At 37.1% G+C, this 23,348-nt stretch overlaps 1 protein-coding gene across 8 annotated transcripts in view; it reads left to right on the forward strand.

Annotated features, from left to right (window-relative positions):
• Positions 1–21,443, forward strand: part of TMEM117 (transmembrane protein 117) — a 193,789-nt gene extending 172,346 nt beyond the window's left edge. For all 8 annotated transcript variants that reach the window (XM_068997868.1, XM_068997861.1, XM_068997837.1 and 5 more), the window contains 2 exons: positions 10,160–10,289; positions 19,195–21,443. In XM_068997868.1, the coding sequence (XP_068853969.1) occupies positions 10,160–10,289; positions 19,195–19,832 (768 nt within the window). In that variant the 3' untranslated portion in view covers positions 19,833–21,443. The remainder of the gene's footprint in view (positions 1–10,159; positions 10,290–19,194) is intronic.
• The last annotated feature ends 1,905 nt before the right edge of the window (positions 21,444–23,348 follow it).

The following is a 23,348-nucleotide window of genomic DNA, read 5'->3' on the forward strand; positions in this document are numbered from 1 at the left end:
CTGGAGGTGGAGGGGTAGCGTGGAGTTGGGGTTCAGGAATGGGATAAGTTGCCTTTAGAAAATGAAGTTCTGTTTGCAGACAGTATGCTGCTGGTGGTGGTCCTATTAGAAGGCTAAAACTCAGGACACAGAAAATTATTTGAACTTCAACTTAAAAAAACAAGAGGGAGCTGGGAAGACCAAGTATATTCCATATTACTCTTGTCCCCAAAACAAAAAGTTAAGTACAGATGTCCATGTTTTGCAAAGTCAGCTTTTCTTCCTACAACATTTGCACACAGTTTCCTTTATCTTTCTTTGTATATTAAAACTGATATATTAATTAGCACAAGTTATGAAGAGGAGAATAATTTTGGAAAGAGTTATTACATTGTTTTTAAGGAAAAGGGAATTTGCATTGACTTATTTGCAAACCCACATTTAAATTCATGAGACATTTCTCTGTTCCATATGCATTCAGTGTTTTTACTTTAAGTCATATTCCTAGGCTCTATTGTTTTTCAATATTAGTCAAATGTAGCACGTAATGCTGCTTTGTTCTTCAATGGAAAAGTAATATTATTGTTTCACTACCTTAATCACAGCAAGCTGAACCCTGCACAAGCTGTTTGGTTTAGTTATACCTAAACCAAAACAAGTTGGATGAAAGTTTCAAACTGAGACGACTGGTTGAAATCTGCCACTTCAGATCATACTAAATACCCAAGGGTGAGTTTATAATTCTCTTTGGAACCAGACCCAAATTTTGGGGCCTCAGAACAGGTGATGGTAAAACTCTTTAGAGCACATATAATCTGAAGGAATTTTGTCCACAGCAGAGTGGCTCCTCAGTCATCCGTTTCTAACATTGATGCAGCTGATTTACTTTCCACCTACAGTGAACAACATACAGTAATCCCCTTGCTCCAGATGCTCTTTATTTCTATAACACCATTTTTATTGTGTTGCAAAGCTTACATTGAGGAAATACCTGCTCAGGTATTTTACAGCAAATGTCTCTTCTCAGGTTTAGGCAATACTAAAAAACACCATTAAAATTTGAATATCAGGCAACAAGGAAATTCATGTATGTGGATATTTGGAAAGAGAAGGAGCAATATACATTTTAATACAGCTGAAGTTAGCTGGAGACAGTTGTCTTAATGCAAAATGACTTTAGAACTCTAAGTAGAGCTTGCTGTTCTCAAATAAGTGCAAATGGCATTAGCAGTGTTTACAAATCCTGAAATGCTCCAGATACCATTTTACTCTTCAGCAGCAATGTGGGTATATTTCTCACAATGCACTGGTATGTGTTTCATTGCATGTACTTCTGTAATGTTCTGATACTGTTGAAGATGATTATACAGCAATATATTTTAAATTTATTATTATTCTCCACATCATAGTCAGATATTTGGTTTTCTAGGGTACCAGAAAGATTGACTTTTCCGTCATGATTTCCCTTGACAGCAGGCTGTAGTCTCAGTATATCTGTAAATATAAGTATTGTGTATTATTAGTGAATGTTCATTTCTCCTATTCACCACAGAAATTGCTTTCATAAAGTGTGTCACTGAGGTAGTTAGAAAAACCATTACAACTCACTGGTGGCTTAGGGAAATTTCAAGTAGAGAGGAAGACACACTTGGTGTTCTTTGTCTTTTAGAGATACACAATATTGTAGCATTACCACTTTATTTATCAACTTAACAGACTCAAGAATTAGCAGGAAAAGTTTTCACTGGTGTTTCTAATCCAGATGAATTATCTGATAGCTATTCATCTCAACTGAGGTCAGACATGACTAAGACACTAAAAGAAGAGTAAAATCTTACAAAAATTGGAGAAACTTAGAGAAAATCAAAAAACATTTACTTTTGAGTATCTTTTTTTAATCAGCATTTTCAGCAGTTGTGAATAGGTATTCAACAGATGAGCGTGATTTACAATGAAGAGGAATCTCAGCATGTCATCTTAGATATATGAAATCTCACATTTGCCTGGTGGAAAAACTGGTGGACTTGCTCCTAGGACATCCTGGGATTATGTGCACAGAGGCTGTGCTTTATGGTGCCTGCCACTCCTCGGGAATGGATAAAGTGGTTTCACCTTGCTCCTGCTGGACAATAATAAGTACTTAAAACTTAAAGGGTATCTATAGGACAGAACAGTCCTTGCCCTCAAGACGAAATGGTGACCACTGCTGTTCCTGGTCACTACACATTTCAAGATTTGAGACCATCTAGTGTCCATCCTTCCTTGTGCACTGGCTTGTTTCCAAATGCAATTTGTTCCTAATGTAAGAAAATGAATGGATAGCCATTAATTCTTCACATAACTAGCAATATTTGTCCTATCAAGGAACCAGCAATGATCAATAAGGACTAGAGCAGTGTTGTGCTAGATGATGCTCAAAAACAACCAAAATACAACTCCAGTCCTAGAGAATTTCATTGCTAAAGAAAATCCAAGAGTTATAACTGGTTAGATGGGTGGGTACAAGCAATAGCAACTTTATTGGTCAGGATGACAGGTAATCCAGGATACCTAATGCATGACATCCTAATGTTTTGTCATAGCAAAAGAGAATTATAGAGAAGAATGAGACAGGATAAAGCTCTGTAGCTGATAGAGAACTGCTCAGGGGAAAAAAATCTCTAAATAGGGAAAAAAAATATGGCCTGAACTTGCAGACTGATTGAAGGAGCAGCTGTCATATAGACAGTCTGTACATAGGGAATTGAAAAATCTAAAAGAATTTGATTGAAAGGAAGTGGCCTGTAATTTATTGTATGAAAGAGAAGATGTCATGGTCAAAAAAATAGACTAGGAGAATGGTCTTTGTAGCAGCATTTCTGTATCAGTGGAGAACAACTGAACCCATGAAGGCCAGAGGAAAAGTGCCAACATAACTGAAGAGCAAATGATGAGAGCCTTGATAACCATTTTAGCTGTGAGGTTTGGTAGGAATTTTCATATCTGTGACATGTTATGCAAACCAGATCTGCTATATCAAGGTACTACACGGTTCTGGGGAGTGAATTGATGATGATACCCAAGCCATAGTCACAGGGGGGAGAGAGGGAGGTGCCATCTGTCATGGAATCAGGCATAGATATGGGACTTTCAGTGAAATGCAAGCATTTCTTATTTTAGGTGGACTGAAATACTGAGATTACTTTGAGCTTCTTGTGGAAAGGCTAAATACCAATTCAGACTGTTCAGTAACAAGGGGTACTGTTTTGAGGACGTGCATACACAGCTTTGTCTATGCTCAAAATGCATTAATGTGTAGATTCAAAGTGCAGAGTGCAAAGGGCTTGTTTGGGTCCTATGTGGCCTGGGAATTGTTGCCTTTAAATAAGTAGAAATGGATAATGGACTGAAGGATTCTGTAATGATTTTTTAATGGAAGAGGTCATTCAAGGCCAAGCATGCATTGCTGCTCTAAGTCTCATAAAGGGACTTATTGCTGTCTTAACTTAATTTTCTCAAATAAGAGAGAAAGAGAGAAAAAGAGAAAGACTTGTAGTGGTCTTTCTAGAGAAAGGCCAGGAGCCTGAAGAAGCTAAGTGAAGACTGAGGAGGGAAGAGCACGAAGATGATGGAAAACAACAGTAGGGTTGTATGTTCATGCCTTACATTGCCATATAGTGAAGGGATAGCCTTTCTATACCTGTGTCTGGTCCTGTAAGTTGTCTTCAGTCTTCTGTCTCATCAGCTTGGATCTCAACCAAAGCAGTTATCCCACCACTACAGTGATTTTTCCATATTTTGAATTCTTTAAATGAAGACTAAGTGATAAAAGGTGAAGCAGTGTCTTCAGTAAGAGACTTGGTGCCACAGTTCCTGATGGGGTTTTGTTATCATTATTGTCAGTAACAATCCAGACAGGTGAAGCAAAAACAGATGACCAGATCAAATAAAATTTTCTGGACTTGAAAGCTATGAATCGATTAGCACTGATAGTACTAACATGAAGGAGGAGATCTTCTGAAGAACATCATGTCATCTTCCACTGTGGGAGCTAAGTAGCCCCACTGAAGCCATTCAAGTATACAGGTGGTAATGCTAAGAGTAGATGTAAGTTTTTGTTTAACAAGGGCTAAAACCAGCAATGTCTATCAAACCTTCTATTTGTCAAAGAACATAAGCTGAGCAGTAAGTTTGATCTCACGGGCATGAAAGTGGGTTCTAGTCATGGCTGCTGACTTCCTTTCTTACCTATGTTTGAATGAAATATTATAAATATATTTGAATTTTAGCAGGTCACAGCTGCAGAGATCTCAGCTGTAGAGATCACTGCAAGTTGCAGCACTGCAATGAAATTAGAAAAAGCCACAGAGGAATCCCAGCTGTTCATTTCTTAATTCAAACACTTGCAAAAATACAAAAGCATTGCCTCTCCTAAGATTTCTCCTAGATATCTGTTTGTCTGTCATGTTCTAAGATGCAAAGATACCTGAAAACAGTCTTCACCTCAAAAAGTTTTTAATAAATAAATAAAACATGCTATAGGCAGTTTCTGTAACACATAATACACATTCTTATATGCATTTTCTCGGTTCCTGCCCTCTTTTCATTTATTATTTTGAGACATTTAAAGTACCAATGTGTTCATAGCATTAAATATAGCATATGTCATCACTACTTACAGCAGAAGTATTCAATGTGAATTATTCCTCTTTCCCTATTATATCTGAACAGTATTTATATTATTCTTAGTGCTATTTCATATTTGGTGTGTATAAACACACCAAGAGCTATATTCAAACAGGAAGAGAGATAAAACCATGACACATTTTTTCACCATTAATTGCTAGTGAATTAATTTCTATTTGTGGTCCCACCTTCTCTGTGGCAGTTTTCCCTGGGTGGAAAGAGGCTTGTGGCTGAGGGATGCGGGGTTGTGTGTGCATGAAGCATGGGATATGGTTTGCTGAGGGCTAGCATCCCCCTCCCAGACAGCTAATGATCCTGACTTAATCCTGCTGGCACCTGTTCCTCATCCTCTGGGCTCTGGAGACATGGCTCAGAACCTGCAACAAAAAACACCAAGGAGCAATCCTGCATCCAGCCAGGGCACTGGGCATTGCCAATACGCCCCTGAACAGCTGTGTGTCCTGGCTTGAGGTCAGAGCAGGGCTGCCCAGGATATGCCTTCTCTTTTCCTCAGATGATGGCAGAAAAGGGCCAGATCACATCAGAAAGTCTGGCTTTGATGCTTGGTTACCATTGCTAAAAATGTCTTTACTTAAAGAGGTACCAAACTGGTGCTGCCATCTGCACCGTAGGGTCTTAAACTAACACCTGGTATTGCAGCAGAGTATGTGCATTTGTTTGATCTGGGTAGCTAGAACCAAAGGGAAGATAATCAAAATACTATGGTCTTCTCAGGTTTTTTCTATGATTCTGCGTTTAATGAGGTGGCTGATGGAAATCAGAGGTGCTATATGCCCATTGAAGCACCAGGATGAGCCCCTCAGTGATCTTAAATTCATCTTCTGGCTGCCCTCTCCTCAGTGACTGGAGTGAAATGAGGCAATAACCTTATTTAATTTGCACATGCCACAAAACTTTCTGCTGAGGTTAGAGAGCTCTGTGCAGCTGGTTTAAGCCTGCTGGTTCTGGGCTGGCTTCATCTGCACACACTGAGTAGATGTATGCCACAGTCCCATCCCCCCCTAGGTTGGAAACCACTGAAGTGGATGAATATTAGAAATCTGATGCTGATGGATTTAAAGGAGAAAAAATCTGTTCATGCAGTATGAAAGGTACATGTATGAGCTAACAGTATGGTTGTATGGCTTTATTTTTCAAATTCTGAAATGCATTCCAAATTTGGTATTTTGGGCCCAGTTCCTAATGAGATCCCAGAAATGGCACAGTACAGGCACTTCAGCAATAAGGACTAAAGCTGATGAAGTGAACTTCGCACAATTGTGAGCTGAGAACGTTAAGAATATAGCACATGGCACTCATGTCCCAGTGGCGAGCAGAAACTGATATCAGAGGCCACAGAGAGAAAATACCATGTAAGGAAACATGATGCAGGCCTGACCTATGTTCCAGAGTGGGAAGTGGTATTTATGGGCTTGTACATTTGCACTGTGAGTGTAGCTGTAAAGTGAGATGGAATATACCTACAAGGCATCTTGAATTTCTTAGGAAAATGGTTTTCTGGATATTGCTGAAATTAAGTTGTCTTTTCCATGTCAGTAAGGAAAAAAATTAAAATAACAGAGTCAAAATATTTTGGACAGCATTTTCTTAGAATCTAGACAGTAAAATGGCCACTTTTTTGGGTTTGTATTTGACAGCCTGATATTGGCATTAGTCTGAAAAGGTAATAATAATCTACTTTTCTTTGGCACAGTAATAATACTACAGCTATGTTTCTGCAGGTGATAATGTTTCTCTGTGACACTACTCACCCTTACCAAAGCTGTGAGTCAAATGAAGCTCCAAAGACTGTTTAATCCCTAACTTAAAGCTTTATTTTCCTAACTGCTGCAGCTGTGGTGACTTCCATGGAAGTCAGTAGGTTTAACTCATTATTTTAGTTTCCTTTTCTTAAAATGGCTTTAAAATACATTTTATTATTTGTTGGTGGGGTTTTTTTTATTATTTTATTTCTGTAATATCATGGGACTGTTCTTAAAGAACAGACTGTATAAACACTCTGATAAAGGTGTTACATTCAAAATGTTATTTATGGGTGAGGAAGGACCCTTATATAAAGAGCCAAGATTTTATTTTTAGTGTTAAATTTAAATAGTATAATCCAAAAATCATTATCAGTTGAGACCTAATCATTACAGAAAAGAATACTTTTGTGCAGAAAGATGTTTCAGTAGTAGTAGTAATAATAATAATAATGTCTAAATTCTTATACACACACTTCTTAGTTTCTATTGCTTTTCCTGATGTTTCATCCACCCTCCCTCTGTTCCTGCGGGTCCTGAAATGGGCAGTTTCAGTCTATGGGGTTCAGTGGGACCATTATGGCATGTCATTGGCATCTGGAGTCCTTTGCTGGGAAGGATATGATGTTCATCAGGATGGTTTATTTTTATTTATTCTAGGAGCTGCTTGGGGCTATTCTTATGTTTGATAACACACGTTTAGACCTTGCCGTTTCCTCCTTGATCTGAAGCTTCATGTTACAGATAAGGTTTTACAGATAGTGCCTTATGTTAGATACTTCTTTGCTCTCCTTGTTACCCCTAAAAGTAGTTTTGGCCAGCCCAGATCTGCATTTCTTTAGCTGAAAACCAGTGAGTTGTTTACAGCTGTGAGCTCTCCAGCACCAGCCTGTGCCCATCTCTCTAGTTATGGCCACACCATATTACAGTGCTTCAGGGTAATAAAGGTCATGATACAATTCAGGCGTGCTTCATACAGTATGGAGCATATATGTAGAAAATGTTATTATCAGGTAATACTCATCCAGATGAGAAAAAAGCCTTTTTAATAAAATACTCAGATGCAAAGACACAGTCCAGTACAATATTCTGCATGGTGGAATTTTATCTGTAGATCCACAAAAGGCACAGTAGGAGCCTTGGAGCAAGGCAGGAGCAGATTTATAGACCCATGTTTACTTATAACTAATGCAGAGTTCACAGTTCTCCATTCATTTATTTTCAGGAATATGTAATGTATTTCTTCATATTTATTCCTGGGTGAGAGTATGTATGTGTTAACCAGAGACACCAGTCCAGAGATGTATATTAGAAACTGTGAACTGAAAGTGTGCACGCATAAAATTTTTATCTCTGGGTATTTTTTGAATGCCTACCACCTGCAAGGGGATGTCTACAGATGCAGAGTAAGGGACTGTGCAGCTGGGCAGGTATACCAGGAGTGCACATGTTGCATTAGTGATAAGATTAAAAGAGAGCATCCTTATTTCTCTTATCTTCTACATTTGTAAATTGGCACTTTCTGCATTGCTGTGAACATTAAGAACCAGGCAAAAAGTGTCAAATTTTCTCCTGGCTTGAGTTCCTGTTAATCCATTTAACTCAGTATCACAAATAGTTAGCACAAATCAGCTGTTCGTGATTCAGCTGTGCTATTTCCAGATCATAAAACTCTTCAATTTCCCTGCCATTGTAGAAAATGTTGGAGAGCTTAACAAGTCTTGGAAGTTAAGTTATATGTAATGATTAATCTTTCAGAGGTCATATAATCACAGAATATCCTCAGCTGAAAGGGACCCAGAAGCCCTACTGCTGGCTCTGCACAGGATAACCCCAAGAGTCACACCATGTGCCTGAGAGCATTGTCCAAACACTTCTTCAACTCTGTCAGGCTGGTGCTGTGACCACTTCCCTGGGGAGCCTGTGCCAGTGCCCAACCAGCCTCTGGGTGAGAAACCTTTTGACATATACAGCATAATTCTCCCCTGACACAGCTTCAGGCTGTGACCCTCCGGTCCTGTCACTGGTCACCACAGAGCAGAATATCAATCTGCCCCTCCTCTTCCCCTCATGAGGAATTTGCAGAGTGTCATGGGGTCTCCCCTCAGTCTTCTCTTCTCCAGGCTGAACAGACCAAATGACCACAGTCCCTCCTCACATGGCTTCCCTCAAGGCCCTTCACCATCTGGGTTGCCCTCCTTTGGATACACTCTAATTGCTTTATATCCTTCTTATATTGTGGCTTCCAAAACTGCCCCAGCACTCGAGGTGAGGCTGCCCCAGTGCAGAGCAGAGCAGGACAATCCCCTCCCCTGCCCAGCTGATGATGCTGTGCCTGATGCACCCCAGGACACGCGTGGCCCTCCTGGCTGCCAGGGCACTGCTGATTGAAATTCAACTTCCCATCAACCAGGACCCCCAGGTCCCTTTCTACAGCACTGCTTTCCAGCATCTCATTCCCCAGTCTGTACATCCAGAGTTGCCTCATCCCAGGTGCAGAATCTGGCACCTGTCTTTGTTCAACTTCATACAGTTGGTTATTGCCCAGCCCTCTGATTTGCCAAGGTCTCTCTGCAGCACCTGTCTGCCTTTGAGGGAGTCAACAGTTCCTCCCAATTTGGTAGATGATTCTTAGCTTTGAATATTTATTTTTTTACATTAAAAAAACAATGCAAAATGGAAGCTTACCATCCTTACAAAACTGAAAATTAAATCATGGAATTGGTTCTCATGGGGAGATGTCTGTGCTGGAATGGTTTTCATGTGAAGGAATCACAAGTCACTCACAGAGTTCTTCGCAATTCATATTCCTTTATTTTATTTTCAGTAATTCAGGTGCTTGTTGCACTAGCTTATTGACTACAAATCCAGGTGCGCATGGGAACAGGGGCAGTGTGTTTGTAACAGGAGATCACCAGCAATCTTCAGTGCACAGAGTAATGACACTGGCAGCAATCATACTGATTCTAGCACTATTGCTAGGCTTTCAGTTTGGGCTCTAATGAGCCATGCTATCATACCCATTTTCAAGTGACTGAAGGTGGGTGCAGATAACCAAGTGAAAAATTCCTTTAAATGCAGCTCTTCCCCAGCTGGGTTACCACACACTACCAAAATATGCATATTGCTAGGTAAGAGCTTCCACATTTCCAACATTACCTTGTCAGCTGAAATATGGCAGTGGAGAAAACTGTGCTTGGGTTGGTTCAGGAAGATAATGCTGAAGGGCCTGCACTTGCAGTGATTGTTTATTTAAATGTTTGAAGGCGAAATACAGAAAATACCCTGCAAGTTGAACAAGTAGAATATAGATATATGTAATGCTTGAAAGGCTCAGGCCTTCTTTGCCAATTTTGTACCTGTAAAATGTTTGCCAAGTTAAAAGTTACTAAAATTGTAAGTAGCATAGCAAGGTTTTTATATAGGTATTCTTAGTATTGTCAGGTTTTAAATAGATATTCTTATCCATAGACTGTTTTGTACTATCAGCTGATAAGGTGGGTTCAGTATTGCCATTCTGAAGTGGACTTTTAAAAACATAATTACCTGGAGCTGAGGTAAAAATTATATTGTAATATCGAATATAAATAAGGCGTTCTATTTCAAGTGGGTCAGTCAAACTTAAAGTAAGAAAATCCAATACTGAGAGGTTTAAATATAGAATATTTCTCCTTTATTAATTTAAGCCATTTTAAAGGCAAAAATATACCATGAAAGCTTAATTTTATGCTCTTATTTTTCTTTTTTAACAGGACTGGGAGTTTCCACATTTTATGGGTGATGTTGAAGTGAATCTTCCAGGCTTGCCCTCAGCACACATGCAATTTAAAGTACCTTATTTCCAAAAGATACTGAAAGAGGAATATCACATACATATAACAGGTATGTAATCTTACAGATTGTGACACAGTCGCAGAGTGAACTTCTTCTGTGTAATAAATGTATGCTACCACAGTCTTAAACATGTATTCTTTGTGTGTGTGCCCCAGACTTTTTTTCTATCTCTTTATCTTTCCATATCCATATTCTCCATATATAAACATCTCAAGGAAATGAGGAACCCGTATCTTACAAATCAGAGAGGCCTGCTGTTTTTCATGGATTTCAGCAACTTCTTGTGACAATAAGTAATACACAGTGTAGCTTCAGACATCTTTCATCTAAAATTACTCTCCCAGGGAAATTAGCAGCTTATTTCATCTTCAAATCTCATATGCTTTCAGATGCCTTTGCCATGATTTATGCTAATATCTTTTCATAACTTCGGTCATTCTCATCTGGCAAAGGCCACTCATAACCATACTTTCATCAGTCATCTAACAAGAACCAGACAGTTAAATAACCTCAAATAAAATAGTATTGCAGTTATTCAAATGGATGATACATACAGATAAAAAGTACCTGATCCTTGCATACTGTGAGTCAGTAGTTTAATAACGGTAGGGAATGAAAAAGAGAAAAAGGTTAAATAGGGATAAATATTTTGGTTTTACCTTCAAGCTATACAAAAGGAGTATAGCTCCTCTCTCTACATTGAGAATGGATGGATAATAATAGATAACAGAAGAATGCAGGTGTGAATTGGCAGGGGTCTTTAACTGCTAATATAAAAAGTCACAGCACATGACGGCGCACAGAAATAAGATAGATGAGGGTAACCAAGGACACAGCCATATGAAACTCCTGCAGACCAGGGACAAAAGGAGTGTTCAGAGATGATACAAAGATAAGGCCAAGAGCTAGCAGGTGAGTCACAAGCTCAGCAAACAGCAGAAGCCAAGGGAAGAAAATGTGTCAAGGAAAGAATTACACCTGCACTGAGTTGAGGTAGACCGAATAAGGCCTCAGAAAAGGTATTTTCAGCAGAGAATGCAGAAATGAGATTAAAAAAAAAAAAAAGAAGATAAAATTAGTGCAGAAGTTACCTGTTAGCTATTGACTGAGGGAAGGCAAATGGGCCAGCAGGAATTACAGAGGGAGGGATAGAAAGTTTTTCAAAATCGGATATAGGTGCCCTGCTCGAATGCTGACAGAGAACAGCCGGCCAGCAAGGAGAAAGAAGAGCAGGTACATATCGGAGGGAGACCATCGAGCCATTAGTGGTTTATGGAACAGGATAAAGTAAATGATGGCCCAGTCAGTGACTAGAAGCTGTATGGTGAAAGGAGATATGATGTGTACATGATGAACACATTTTTCTCTCCCAAATGAGCAAAAAGAGAAAGGAGAAGAAGGGAAAAAAATAGTTCAAGCATCAAATATTTTATGTGAATTATAGGTATGGAATTCAAGGATAGCAAAAGAGGTTTTTTTTCTTTTTTCTCAAGACTAGGGAATGAATTTGGAGGGGCTCAGTACCACAAAATTCCCAGATGCTGTACTGTTATTCCATTGTATAGGGAAAAGTAGTGGAATGGATGCACAGAGGAGCAGAAAAAATGAGTGAGGCATGGCAGGTTGGGTTGTGTCACCAGATACAGAAACTTGGCATATAATTAATGGGTGATAGAAGAGGAATTGACGAGCAAAGGACATTTTTGTACTGTAAAAGAGACAGGGACATTGATGATAATCAGGGATAATCAGAGAATGAACAAGAGCAAAGAACATAAATTAGTGATCAGAAATGCAACCGCTAGCAATGCTGCTGTTTGAAAACAAGCCAACCAAATAAAACCAATATTTATGCATTGTAGTCTTCTGCAGAGAGGACTGGAGTCCTTCCTGATTTTCTAGTGAGAAGGCATTCTTTTAATGAGGATGAGATAATGAATGAAGGCTGAGGAAAATTTTTCCCTGCTCAGCATTAACAAGATCCACTTATTAGATTCGCTAGACAAATCAATCCATTTGATTGCACATCACGTATCCTGTCTACTGAGTGCCTGTCTTATCTCAGTGCTACACCACCCTTTAGGAGATCTAATAAACAGCCATAACACATGGCACAAGAACCTCCCTTTGGGTAGGTTTTGCTTGAACCATCTGTTCTTGCCATCAGTTCTTGTCTTAGGTTAGGGCATCATCTTGGATAAGTTTCAAGCTCTAGTTACTGTTTGGATGTGCAGATACTTGAATATTCTACTCAAATCAAGGTGCTAATAAAAGAAAAAGCTGGTTATATATATATATTAATATAAAATTATATATTTTACAGATCTATATAATGATGAATATAATCCAATCTAAAATGAGGGTAGAGAATGAATGCAACTGCAGCAGGTGACATGGGGGTAGGACAATGACAATGGCAGGGAGTTCACTCTATTTAAGCCCTGTTTAATACATGGAATCCAGAAGTTAAATTTAACCATAGGACTTCTTTTAAGTAACAAACAGGAAAAGATCACTGAGGCCTGAAAAACATTTATTTTAGTACTCGCTATATAGCTAAATCTAGGCTGTAAATCTATGACCTGTGCTATAATTTTTAGAAACTGGAAACCATATTCTCCCAAGTAGCAAAGAGAAAGAAAGCATGGCTGAAATAACATTTGCCATCTTTTCCCTGGCAAATTTTATTCTTTATTAGTTCTTACACAGTCTGTTTTAGTCACTGTTGATTGATCTAAATAAAAGCAGCCCTATTCAATACTGTTTTTTCAAATAAGCAATGGTCCGACAAGGGAGCAGCTCTAAGAAAAGTGACATTCAGAGGAGTAAAGGACTTCAAGCCACCATTCTGTTGGTCTGTCCTTAATGGCTTTGTGAAAGTTCTGTACAGGTGAAGAATTTCAGTTGCATGCTCTGTGTTGCCAGCTCTCCTGATTTTATCACAAGTCTTAAGGGAGTTGCTCTTTTTCTTTTTCTTTTTCTTTTTCTTTTTCTTTTTCTTTTTCTTTTTCTTTTTCTTTTTCTTTTTCTTTTTCTTTTCTTTTTCTTTTTCTTTTTCTCTTTTTCTCTTTCTCTTTTTCTTCTTTTTCTTTTTCTTTTTCTTTTTTTCTCTTTTTCTTTTTCTTTTTCTTTTTCTTTTTCTTTTTCTTTTTCTTTTTCTTTTTCTTTTTCTTTTTCTTTTTCTTTTTCTTTTTCTTTTTCTTTTTCTTTTTCTTTTCTTTTTCTTTTTCTCTTTTTCTCTTTCTCTTTTTCTTCTTTTTCTTTTTCTTTTTCTCTTTTTCTCTTTTTCTTTTTCTTTTTCTTTTTCTTTTTCTTTTTCTTTTTCTTTTTCTTTTTCTTTTTCTTTTTCTTTTTTTTTCTTTTTCTTTTTCTTTTTCTTTTTCTTTTTCTTTTTCTTTTTCTTTTTCTTTTTCTTTTCTTTTTCTTTTTCTCTTTTTCTCTTTCTCTTTTTCTTCTTTTTCTTTTTCTTTTTCTCTTTTTCTCTTTTTCTTTTTCTTTTTCTTTTTCTTTTTCTTTTTCTTTTTCTTTTTCTTTTTCTTTTTCTTTTTCTTTTTCTTTTTCTTTTTCTTTTTCTTTTTCTTTTTCTTTTTCTTTTTCTTTTTCTTTCTCTTTCTCTTTCTCTTTCTCTTTCTCTTTCTCTTTCTCTTTCTCTTCCTCTTTTTTTCTTTTTGTTTTTCTCTTTTTCCTTTTCTTTTTCTTTTTTTACTGTTTTTGTCTTAAAGACTTATCTCCTGAATTCAGTGACTAAATGCGAATTTCAGACTTCGTAATATAAAGATCATGATTGCAGAGAAAAAAAGTTGAAGTTTGCTTCTGCATAATTCAATGTCCAAAAAGGCAGATAAATACAACACTACTAACTATACTATTTTAACCCATATTACTTTAGACTCATAACATGCTTTCTTAGGCCTGACTTGTGATTTCTGAATATTGTAAGTTGGAGGTAATATTGAATAACATCTTCTGACTCTAGCTGATATGATTCAGTGTAATTTTAAATTTACTATGAAAAGCTTATCTTATTTTTACTGGTAACTGAGTACCTCATTTTACTCACATTTCTTTGCATCTAGGAACTCCTTGCAAGCATCTACTGAGTATTAAATATTTTCATCCTGTTTTGATAGCCACTTTTTTTTTTTATGAACATCAAAAATAACTTCAATTGCTGCATCTGCTTAGCTCATCTAGATTTCCCTTGACAGATGGTTCATTGCAAAGTATGTGTTTTCCTTTTTAGGCTGATGTTTATAAAAATACATAGTCTATCCTAGTTTCTATAATACCCAGGGAAATTTGTAAAACTTAAAGGTAAATTTTGTTACTTCAGATTCTTTCATAGTTAAAAGGCACTGTGGGGGCCTGCCTCGTACCCTTTAATAGAAGCACTGGAAATCCAAGAGCATCTGCTGTCAAAAATGCAGATAATGTTCAAACAGAAAATGTTAAGGTTTAGGTATGAAAAGAAATGGGAAATTTCTCTGGCTGTTTATAGCATGTTTCTGAGGGCTGATCTAGCCCAAGTGCCCTTCCACCCAAAGGAGAAATCATCACCTTCATAGCTGGGGTGTTCCCGGCATGGCTGGCTCATGGAGTTAAACCAGCAGTGTGTCTAGGTTCAGCCCAAGCATTGCCTACACAGAGTAGCCTGAGGGAGTCCATAGGCAAAAATAGAAAGGTTAGAGGTAAAAACAAAGCTGGCCATGCACACAGATGTGAAAAAAACCTCAGAGGATTAACATCTTAGATCAGCTGCGAGTGGTCTGTCTGCATACATGTATCTAGCTAATAACACTAATGTGACAGAAGATAGGAAGAACATTTCAAACGTTTTACAGCAGTGTCTGAATGGTTTTAGACAGAAATTACAGTTGAGATAGGAGTCTAAAGTCAACATTTCCAATGCTAGCCTCTGGCTGTGGTTTCACAGCATGAGGCTGCTTGTGTTTAGCCTTATTAAATGGAATTTTCACATTACCTCTTGACTTCAGGAGGGATGCTGAGGACTGGCTTCTATGTGAGATCCTTTTCTTGGGAAATGAATAGTCTGTTCCAGACTATACAAAAATAAAATACATACAAAAATAAACTGCTCCAGAATCAGCAGCTGCTTTGGAATATTGGGATATATTCCAAATGTTGTGTGTGGGATTGCCCAAAAATCTTTTTTGGTGGTGAAACAGTCTTGTTCAATTTCTGGAAAAGGGGAAAATAAAAAATCCATACTTCTTTCAACATGAGAAGGCCCCTGACATTCATGTGCAGTGTACAGCTGTTGAGCTTCAGCAGGGAGGGGAGACTGTTTCTAAGCAGAGTTCTGTAAAGGCTGGGGTTCAGAGCATGGTCCTATGATGCAGGTCCAAACTGCCACAAGTGGAGATTATTCTAGAGTCAGTGTTTCCCTTCTGGTGAGTGCTCTAGCCAGGGGGATACAATCCACTTCAACAGACATGCTTTCTCAGAAAACAAGAATGAATTTTCATCCCCAAATACTGGTTGTAGTCTACAATTCCTATAAAACCATTTCACATTTTGCGTTACAACCTGGCAAGACTAGTGTCTAGTTAATCTTGTCTAACGGCATACCTCCAGTTTTTCTTTCGGAGGATCTTTGTTGCACCAAATTGCTGTATTGTAACACATTTCCAAATACACCAAATCAGATTCCTAACTCCCCAAATAGTATGTGTAGCATGTAGGAATGTCAGTGCTGTGAAAGCCAGTTATTAACTAGGTCTTTTTTTTAGGTAGAACATGGCTGAATGACACAACCTATTTTCCCATGGCTTTCTTCATTGTTAACTTCGTTGAAGACTGGATAAAATCCTTTTCAGTTTGCTGAAATGATTGACTAGCCTTCCAGTCTTGAGAGCTGATCTTACTGCATCCTTCCATTTCAAGTTTTGTCTTTGAATAAATAATTTTCCACCCAAGAAGGGCTAAGTGCGGTCAGGTATATGCCAGTATTCTTGGCCACACAAATTTAACTGAAGTAGAGCCAACCCTAAAGCAGCAGTGATACTAATCCTACAGAAATTGGCTAAGAGACAAATTAAATGACTTCCTAGTGTAGGGCTCCATTTTCTCTTGACACTTTTCACCTGGAATGAAGCTTGCAATATTTTTAAATAAAATTAATATCTATAGCTTCATAGGATATTTATTATGATCCTTTGCAAAACTACAAACTTGAATTTGTTTATGCTCAAAATAAAAGATCATGATTGACTTTTAATTTACCTAGCTTATTTCCTATATAAGCTTGATATATGACTTAAAGTTTGCTAATGATTATGCTAAAATTAAGTTGCAATAGATAATCATTTAATATACATAGATTATACACATATAAAGTTATAATGTTAAACTTTGGTTTAACATCGAGAGACAGCATTGAGACTTTGTTCAATATATTAAGTCTCTGTATAACCATAATGAACACAATGACACCTTTCTGCTCCAAAACATCATGGATCTAGAAGGATTGTTTGCTTGGTTTATTTGGCTGTCATGCCTGCTAGTACAGCAGTGAAGTACTTGTCTTGGAGAGGGATAAATGGCAGAGGACACTGCATTCTTGAAAGAGGTAAATACTTTCTGTAAGTACCCAGGACAGCACTAACTCAGTCATTTTGTGTCTAAGGAGATTAATGCAGCCCTTGGCTACTGGGGTTACTGAGTAGGAGCAGAAAGATGTCATTATGCTCATATATGGTTATAGTGAGACTGTTACTCATACACAGCCTTTGGTTCTGGTGACAACAGTATTCCAAAGGAAAAGTCATAGAGCTCATCAAGCATGACAGTGATGCAGAGGATGGAAAACTTGTCTAGAAATGAGAAATTTAAGTAGTTTTGAGAAAATCCACTATAGAACAGCAGCTGTTCTCAGTCTAGCTGCCATTTAGACATACAGGTCGCAGTTCATCTTTGTTAGATGGGGTGATGGACCTAAGCGCTTTGTATAGCCCACACAGACACAACAATCCCAGCAACAGAGCTCAGAGCTTTCTTTCTGCCTGCCTAATTTTGACTAGAAGCTGAGTGAAGGAGTTTCAAGTTCCTAGTTTTTATGAAACAGGAACAGTGTATCTTTCTTAGATCAGGCGAGCACTTAAATTCTTAATGTAAAAGGGGTGGACCATTTTTTAATTTTTATTGTAATTTATGTTTAGCCTATTTTTCCTAAGGAAATGAGAATTATGTGATTTTTTTTCTGTGTGTGGGCTCGTTTCACTCTGCCAAACACTCAGCATTATATAACTTTTGAACCCACAACCATTTTCAAAACATTTTCAGACAGTGAGAATATGAAAAATAGTGATATTATCATTGTGTCATAAGAAAAGGTGGTAAGGTAAAGAAGAATCATCTAAGTTAGTGCCCAGCTGAGGAAAAAGCAAGAAGTAAGCCATTATATTCTGCTTGACAGCAGCTATTGATCAGTGAATCCTATGTCTTTCTGTTGAAAGATAGACGTGATGGGGAAACTAGAAACATGAAATACATGGCAAACATCCACAGGAAACATCAAGTTACATTGTATTGTTTGTTATATTATTTCATACTTTAGCATCATTTTCAGTCTCTTGGTGTTGATTTAAGAAACTTAAATATTATAAAATGTGGTGATGATATTCTGAAAAGATACTTTTCTTTAACATGTCATTTATCATATTGACAAAATCCCAGGGAGAAATCACAGAATGATTTTGATTGGAAGGGACCCTAAGGATCATTTGGTTCCAGCCCTTCTGACATAAGCAGGGATACCTTCCACTACACTATTTTGCTCAAAGTTCCATCCAACTCGACTTTGATAGAGGAACTATTCAGGAATTACAGGATGGTCGTCAAGGTCTTTTCAGTTCAGTTTTGTTTCTGGACAGTGACAATAACACAGGAAAATGAATGTTCTTGTTCATTTTCAATCTATTTAATCTAAACTGAAAAGAAATATTAAACATAATTGCTGAATACAAGAAATTAGTCTCCTTACCCCCCTGAAGAATTCTGGTTATACAATTTGAGCACACATACTTTCAGGAACTGGAATCCGTTAATTCTTTGCAAGTCACTGGCCTAAGTAATTTGATAGATCCTCTGATACATTTTCTTTTTCACTTGAAGCATATATAAATATGATTCTAGCAGAGTCCAAGATCATTCATCACCACCAGGAACATTCCTCCATGTATGTATTTTCACTTAATGCTGACATGTAGATTTTCCAGGTTCTTGGCTGGTGGCAGTCATCACTGCAGAGGTGAGATCTTAACATATGTCCAACTAGAATGTAAGACATGCTTTGACTATGAAAATAGTATAATTTGTTTTGTGTATTCATAGACACAGATTATAAGAAAAGATTAGACTCTGAAGTCTACAACCAGCCCTTGCTATTTCTCAAGGGTGTGATATCTCTAAATCAGTTTGTCTGATTGCCCGTACCTGAATATACCTGCACACCATGGTTGGTATATCCAACAACATAAGTATATACTCTAAAAATTCACGTAATTACCAACCTCAGAAACCTCAGTCACTTCAGTAATTTCTGGAATATAAGTGGTTCTATCAAATATGGCCCTTTCATGGAAAATTTCCATATGAATATTTTTAAAGCCCTGGAATCAATGCTTTTTAGGTTTATTGATCTAGAACACATCACCTAGTGATCTAATCAACAGGTTACTTACAAACTGTAATGTCAATTGAATAGATATACTGCTGTGTTTGTGTTACAAAATTATTTTGTGTTCAGACCTAACTGTGAAATACTAAGGGATATGCAGCATAAATCTGACTGTGGTGGAAATTTATTTACAACTTTGCTTTACAGGTTAATAAAAAAGAACTTTTTTTCTCTGAGTATCTTTTATGTATGATGGCATTTGTACTGCTTCTAATATGGATATATCAGATGACAGAACTTTTTTTTCCCAAACAGGCAAATGGTTTAACTATGGAATTATCTTCCTTGTTTTAATCTTGGATCTGAATATGTGGAAGAACCAAATATTTTACAAACCTCATGAATATGGTCAGTATATCGGCCCTGGACAGAAGATCTACACAGTGAAGGACTCAGAGAGCTTGAAAGACCTAAATAGGACTAAGTTATCTTGGGAGTGGCGCTCCAATAACACTAACCCATTGACAAACCGGACCTATGCGGAAGGGGACATGTTCCTGCACAGCAGATTCACAGGCTCTAGCCTTGATGTCAAATGCCTGGCTTTTATCCCAAGTTTGCTCGCTTTTGCTTTGTTTGGTTTTTTCATCTGGTTTTTTGGGCGATTTCAGAAAACTGACCAAGGCATGGAGAATTTAGACAAATCATACACAAGAATGAAACGGAAGTCACCATCAGATATGGGAATGACACGAGAAAATACCCAGGTGTTAGAAGAACCATTGAATTTTCAAGAACCCCATCTGGTATCCATAAAATCAGACTTAAGTGAAATAGTTTTTAATTCTTCTCTCCTAACTTCTGAAAACTTGAACGCACAACTGAATGAACAAGACAGTCCTTTACAGCCAGTACCAGAGCCCTCTGTCCCTAAGAGTAATCCTGTGACATAGAGGCACAGGAAAATCAGTTTAAATAAGCAGTTACTCTAAGATTTCAGTTTTACCTTTTGTAAGTTAAGATTTACATAGTGTTTAGAATAAGAAACTCAACCTATACCAAGAGGTGCTCAGCATGCTTTTTCTAGGAATTTTGTTTTTTATTTGTATTATAGTACGTGCCTATTGTATATCTAACATTCCTTTATAGATTGCTTCCCAAAATTGCACAAGCTATTTATTAATACATTACCTTAACTGTATAATAGTGTATTAGATGATTACTTGCAGGTATAAAATTCTACCGTGGTGGTGCCTTGAGACATTAAACTGTTTTTTAACTCAACACTAGATGTATAGCACAGTTTTTCTCATCTGTTTTGCAAAGTTTTTTGTATATGGTTGTTTCAAGTATCACTTGATGTCTTGACAGAGGAGGTAAATATAGTTATTCCTAAAGAAGGTTTTCTGTTAGGGCATCACAACTTGACTTTGTTATTCACTCATCTGTGAAGTCAGAGATTTTGAAGACCAGACTGCAGAGAAGCATGTTGATTACCTTTTAATTTTTCTGGCTAGCTGCCAAACACAAATACAGATTTATTATGCAGTAAACAGCAGAGGCATAATCCAGCATGGGTCACTAGTTGTGAAAATATGAGTTTCTCCATCAGTAATAGCAATTATGTGATAATGCCTAATTATGTTTTTCTTAATTAAAGATAAACTGCTCCTTGATTAAAAGTTTTGCCCTTCACCTTTTAGAAACAGAGGTGAAAATACATGGTTGAAGCAACTCCCTCCATCATCACACCAACCCCATGCAACATCAAAGAGCCAATGGAGAGATTACAGTAAAGGACACAAAGCCCATTAAATCCAGTATTTTTGCAATCCAGTGCAGATATGGTCTGGGTATATGTGAAACGTACATAAGAACACACTGCATGTAGTCTAATTTCCCAAAATACTGAAGAAATGTTTAAGGCTTTTAATTAAAATAAATTAATAGTTGAATTTTATTGCTCTTTTTTTTTTTTTCCTTTTATTTTCCTTCATTTGTTATCCATGAGTATTCATAACCTGGAATCAGAAATAGGGAGAAACTGGGGTTTTGCTTTTTTGAAGGGGACTTCGTAATGTGAATTTCTCTGTTGTATGATCAAACTATGTGCACTAGAGAAACTGCATATCTAAAACATCAGAAAGACTCTGATTTGCCTCTAATTTAGTTCTATAAAATTGTTGTTACAAGTTACCAAATAATAAGTCACTTTTAAGACTGAATTATTTCCCTGTCACTTTCTGGTGGTGTTGTATTTTGTCTTTGTGACTTTTTTATCTCTGTTGGTTTTGATCTATTTGCTTTTAAGTTTTCAGAATACTGAATTTAGCATGCATAATAGAACCATGCATTTATTAACTGTCACTTGAGAGCCAATTTTAATAACCATCATTCAACAATTGTTTATTATGAGGCAGGAAGACATTCTGTTAGTTTTGAAATTTTTAAAACATTTTACCCATGCATTGCCCTATTTAAATTCATAAATATTTCTGACACTAAAAAAGACAGACAGCATCACAGTGATGTCAAAATCAAATAGTTTGTTTATGACATATTTAATATTTTATCAGGAAAAAATTCACTTTATAATCATACTAATTTTTTATCCATTAAAAATTATTACTAAACCCAAATCTACTCACTTTTGCCTACTGCAGCTTATAAATCTGTTTAATTGACTTACTATATAATCAAAGACAAGCCATTAATAAGTAATGATAAAACAGTGTGAGATCCTGCTTGTACTATATAAGAGGTGATATACTGATGTTTGATATTCAAACAGCATTTAATTTCTTAAGTAGTTACAGAAATAGCTGTTTAATTTTGCAAATACATGCTTCTCTGTATGTTTTGGACACTGTAAAACCAAGTATTGAAAATCTCTCGTTAACGGATTTCTCTATTTGTGCAGACTAGTAGTTAAATACATTAATACATAGGCAGAAAAATGAAAGAATTACTTGAGCCTTACAGCCTGCATGATTACTTGACTCTGAAACTGTTATTAAGCAACTGATTTCACAGCTAAAATAATTCCTTGACCTCATATTGAGTTAAAGCTTTTAAGGTCAGTATAAGCCGCCATGAAAGAGAGAAAAGCATCAAGTGATCCTAGATTTTGCATGAGTATTTACATTAATGGTCAAGCATAGAGACTGCTTATATCATGAATTCATAAGAAGCTTAAAGATTCAGTGTAACCACTCACCATGGTCAACTCATCTAGTTAATTAATGGAGAAAGGACTTCTCAGTCATATAGGAGTCTCATTTGTAATCACAGACATAGACGGAAGAAGAGAGGGTATTTCCATTCTCCACTCCCAGAGTTAAGTTTGAGAAGCCTGAGTTAGGTTGCCAGGCTTGCCCTAAGCACCTTCTGAAAGAGGCAGAGACTTGGGAGCTGAACACCCTAAAGATTCAGTACCTAACTCTGCGTTACTGAGTAGTGCAACTCAGCAGGAACAGGTTTGTGGAGTGAAACAGTTGGTGCTGAGGACCCAGTGCCCACAGGTTGTGTATTTCAGGGTTTTACATCTGTTTAGCTCTTGTTTGATCCTAATAGAGTGATTGAACAATAGTGGCCAGGGTACCTGCAGAGACCACATGATCTGAGTTAGAGGAGAGTAAGTGAGCACAATCACAACTGCATTCCTGAGCTGTGCTGCTAATGCAGAGTCATTCTCAGTCTTCTTCCCAAAATGGAAATATTCCTCTCCAAGCACATTCAGTGTTGTCAACTGTTGTTCACTTTAAATAGTCTGAAATGCTTCGCTAACTCTAAACAGTCTGAACGGCTTTCTAGTCTAGTACCCACAACTGGGACCTTAATATGGAAATCTGACCTTTTCCTGAAAGCCCAAATACTGGACAAAATTTTTAGGCTTTTATTTCTTTTCCTGAGGAAGTTGAAAAATCCACAGGAGAGGAGAAATGAGGAAGTGTCAGTTTTTTCACAAACTACACATCTCATTTCTGCCCTCTATAATGAACCATCTAGCAGCTGCCATCACTACAGGGCTGGCCTGTTTCTGCTTTGTCAAAGATCAGATTTGGTACAATACCTCTTTTTTTTTACCATAGATACATTGCATAGTGATGGATGATAGAAACCACCTAATATAGTATATATATAGAAGACACATCTCTAGGATAAGCACATAAGATTTATGAGCCCACAGGTGCCCATAAATTGCCTTAGCACTCTCAACAATTATCTTTACTGAGATGGAAATGACATGAAGCAAATAGAAGATAAGAATTTTTGTAGAAAGTACCTTAAATAAAATATTCATGCTTATGGAAGTGTATGGATATCTTCAAAAACCACATGTATAAAATGTATATGTGTATGTATGTTAGGAGCCTAGGGATTACTTGATTTTTTTGGGAAAACTGCTGAGTTTCTCAAGGCAATTTACTACTGTCCTTTTTATGCTACATTGGTCCATCAGTTACTTA

This window comes from Aphelocoma coerulescens, chromosome 1A (genome assembly GCF_041296385.1).
Source record: "Aphelocoma coerulescens isolate FSJ_1873_10779 chromosome 1A, UR_Acoe_1.0, whole genome shotgun sequence".
Lineage (NCBI taxonomy): Eukaryota > Metazoa > Chordata > Aves > Passeriformes > Corvidae > Aphelocoma > Aphelocoma coerulescens.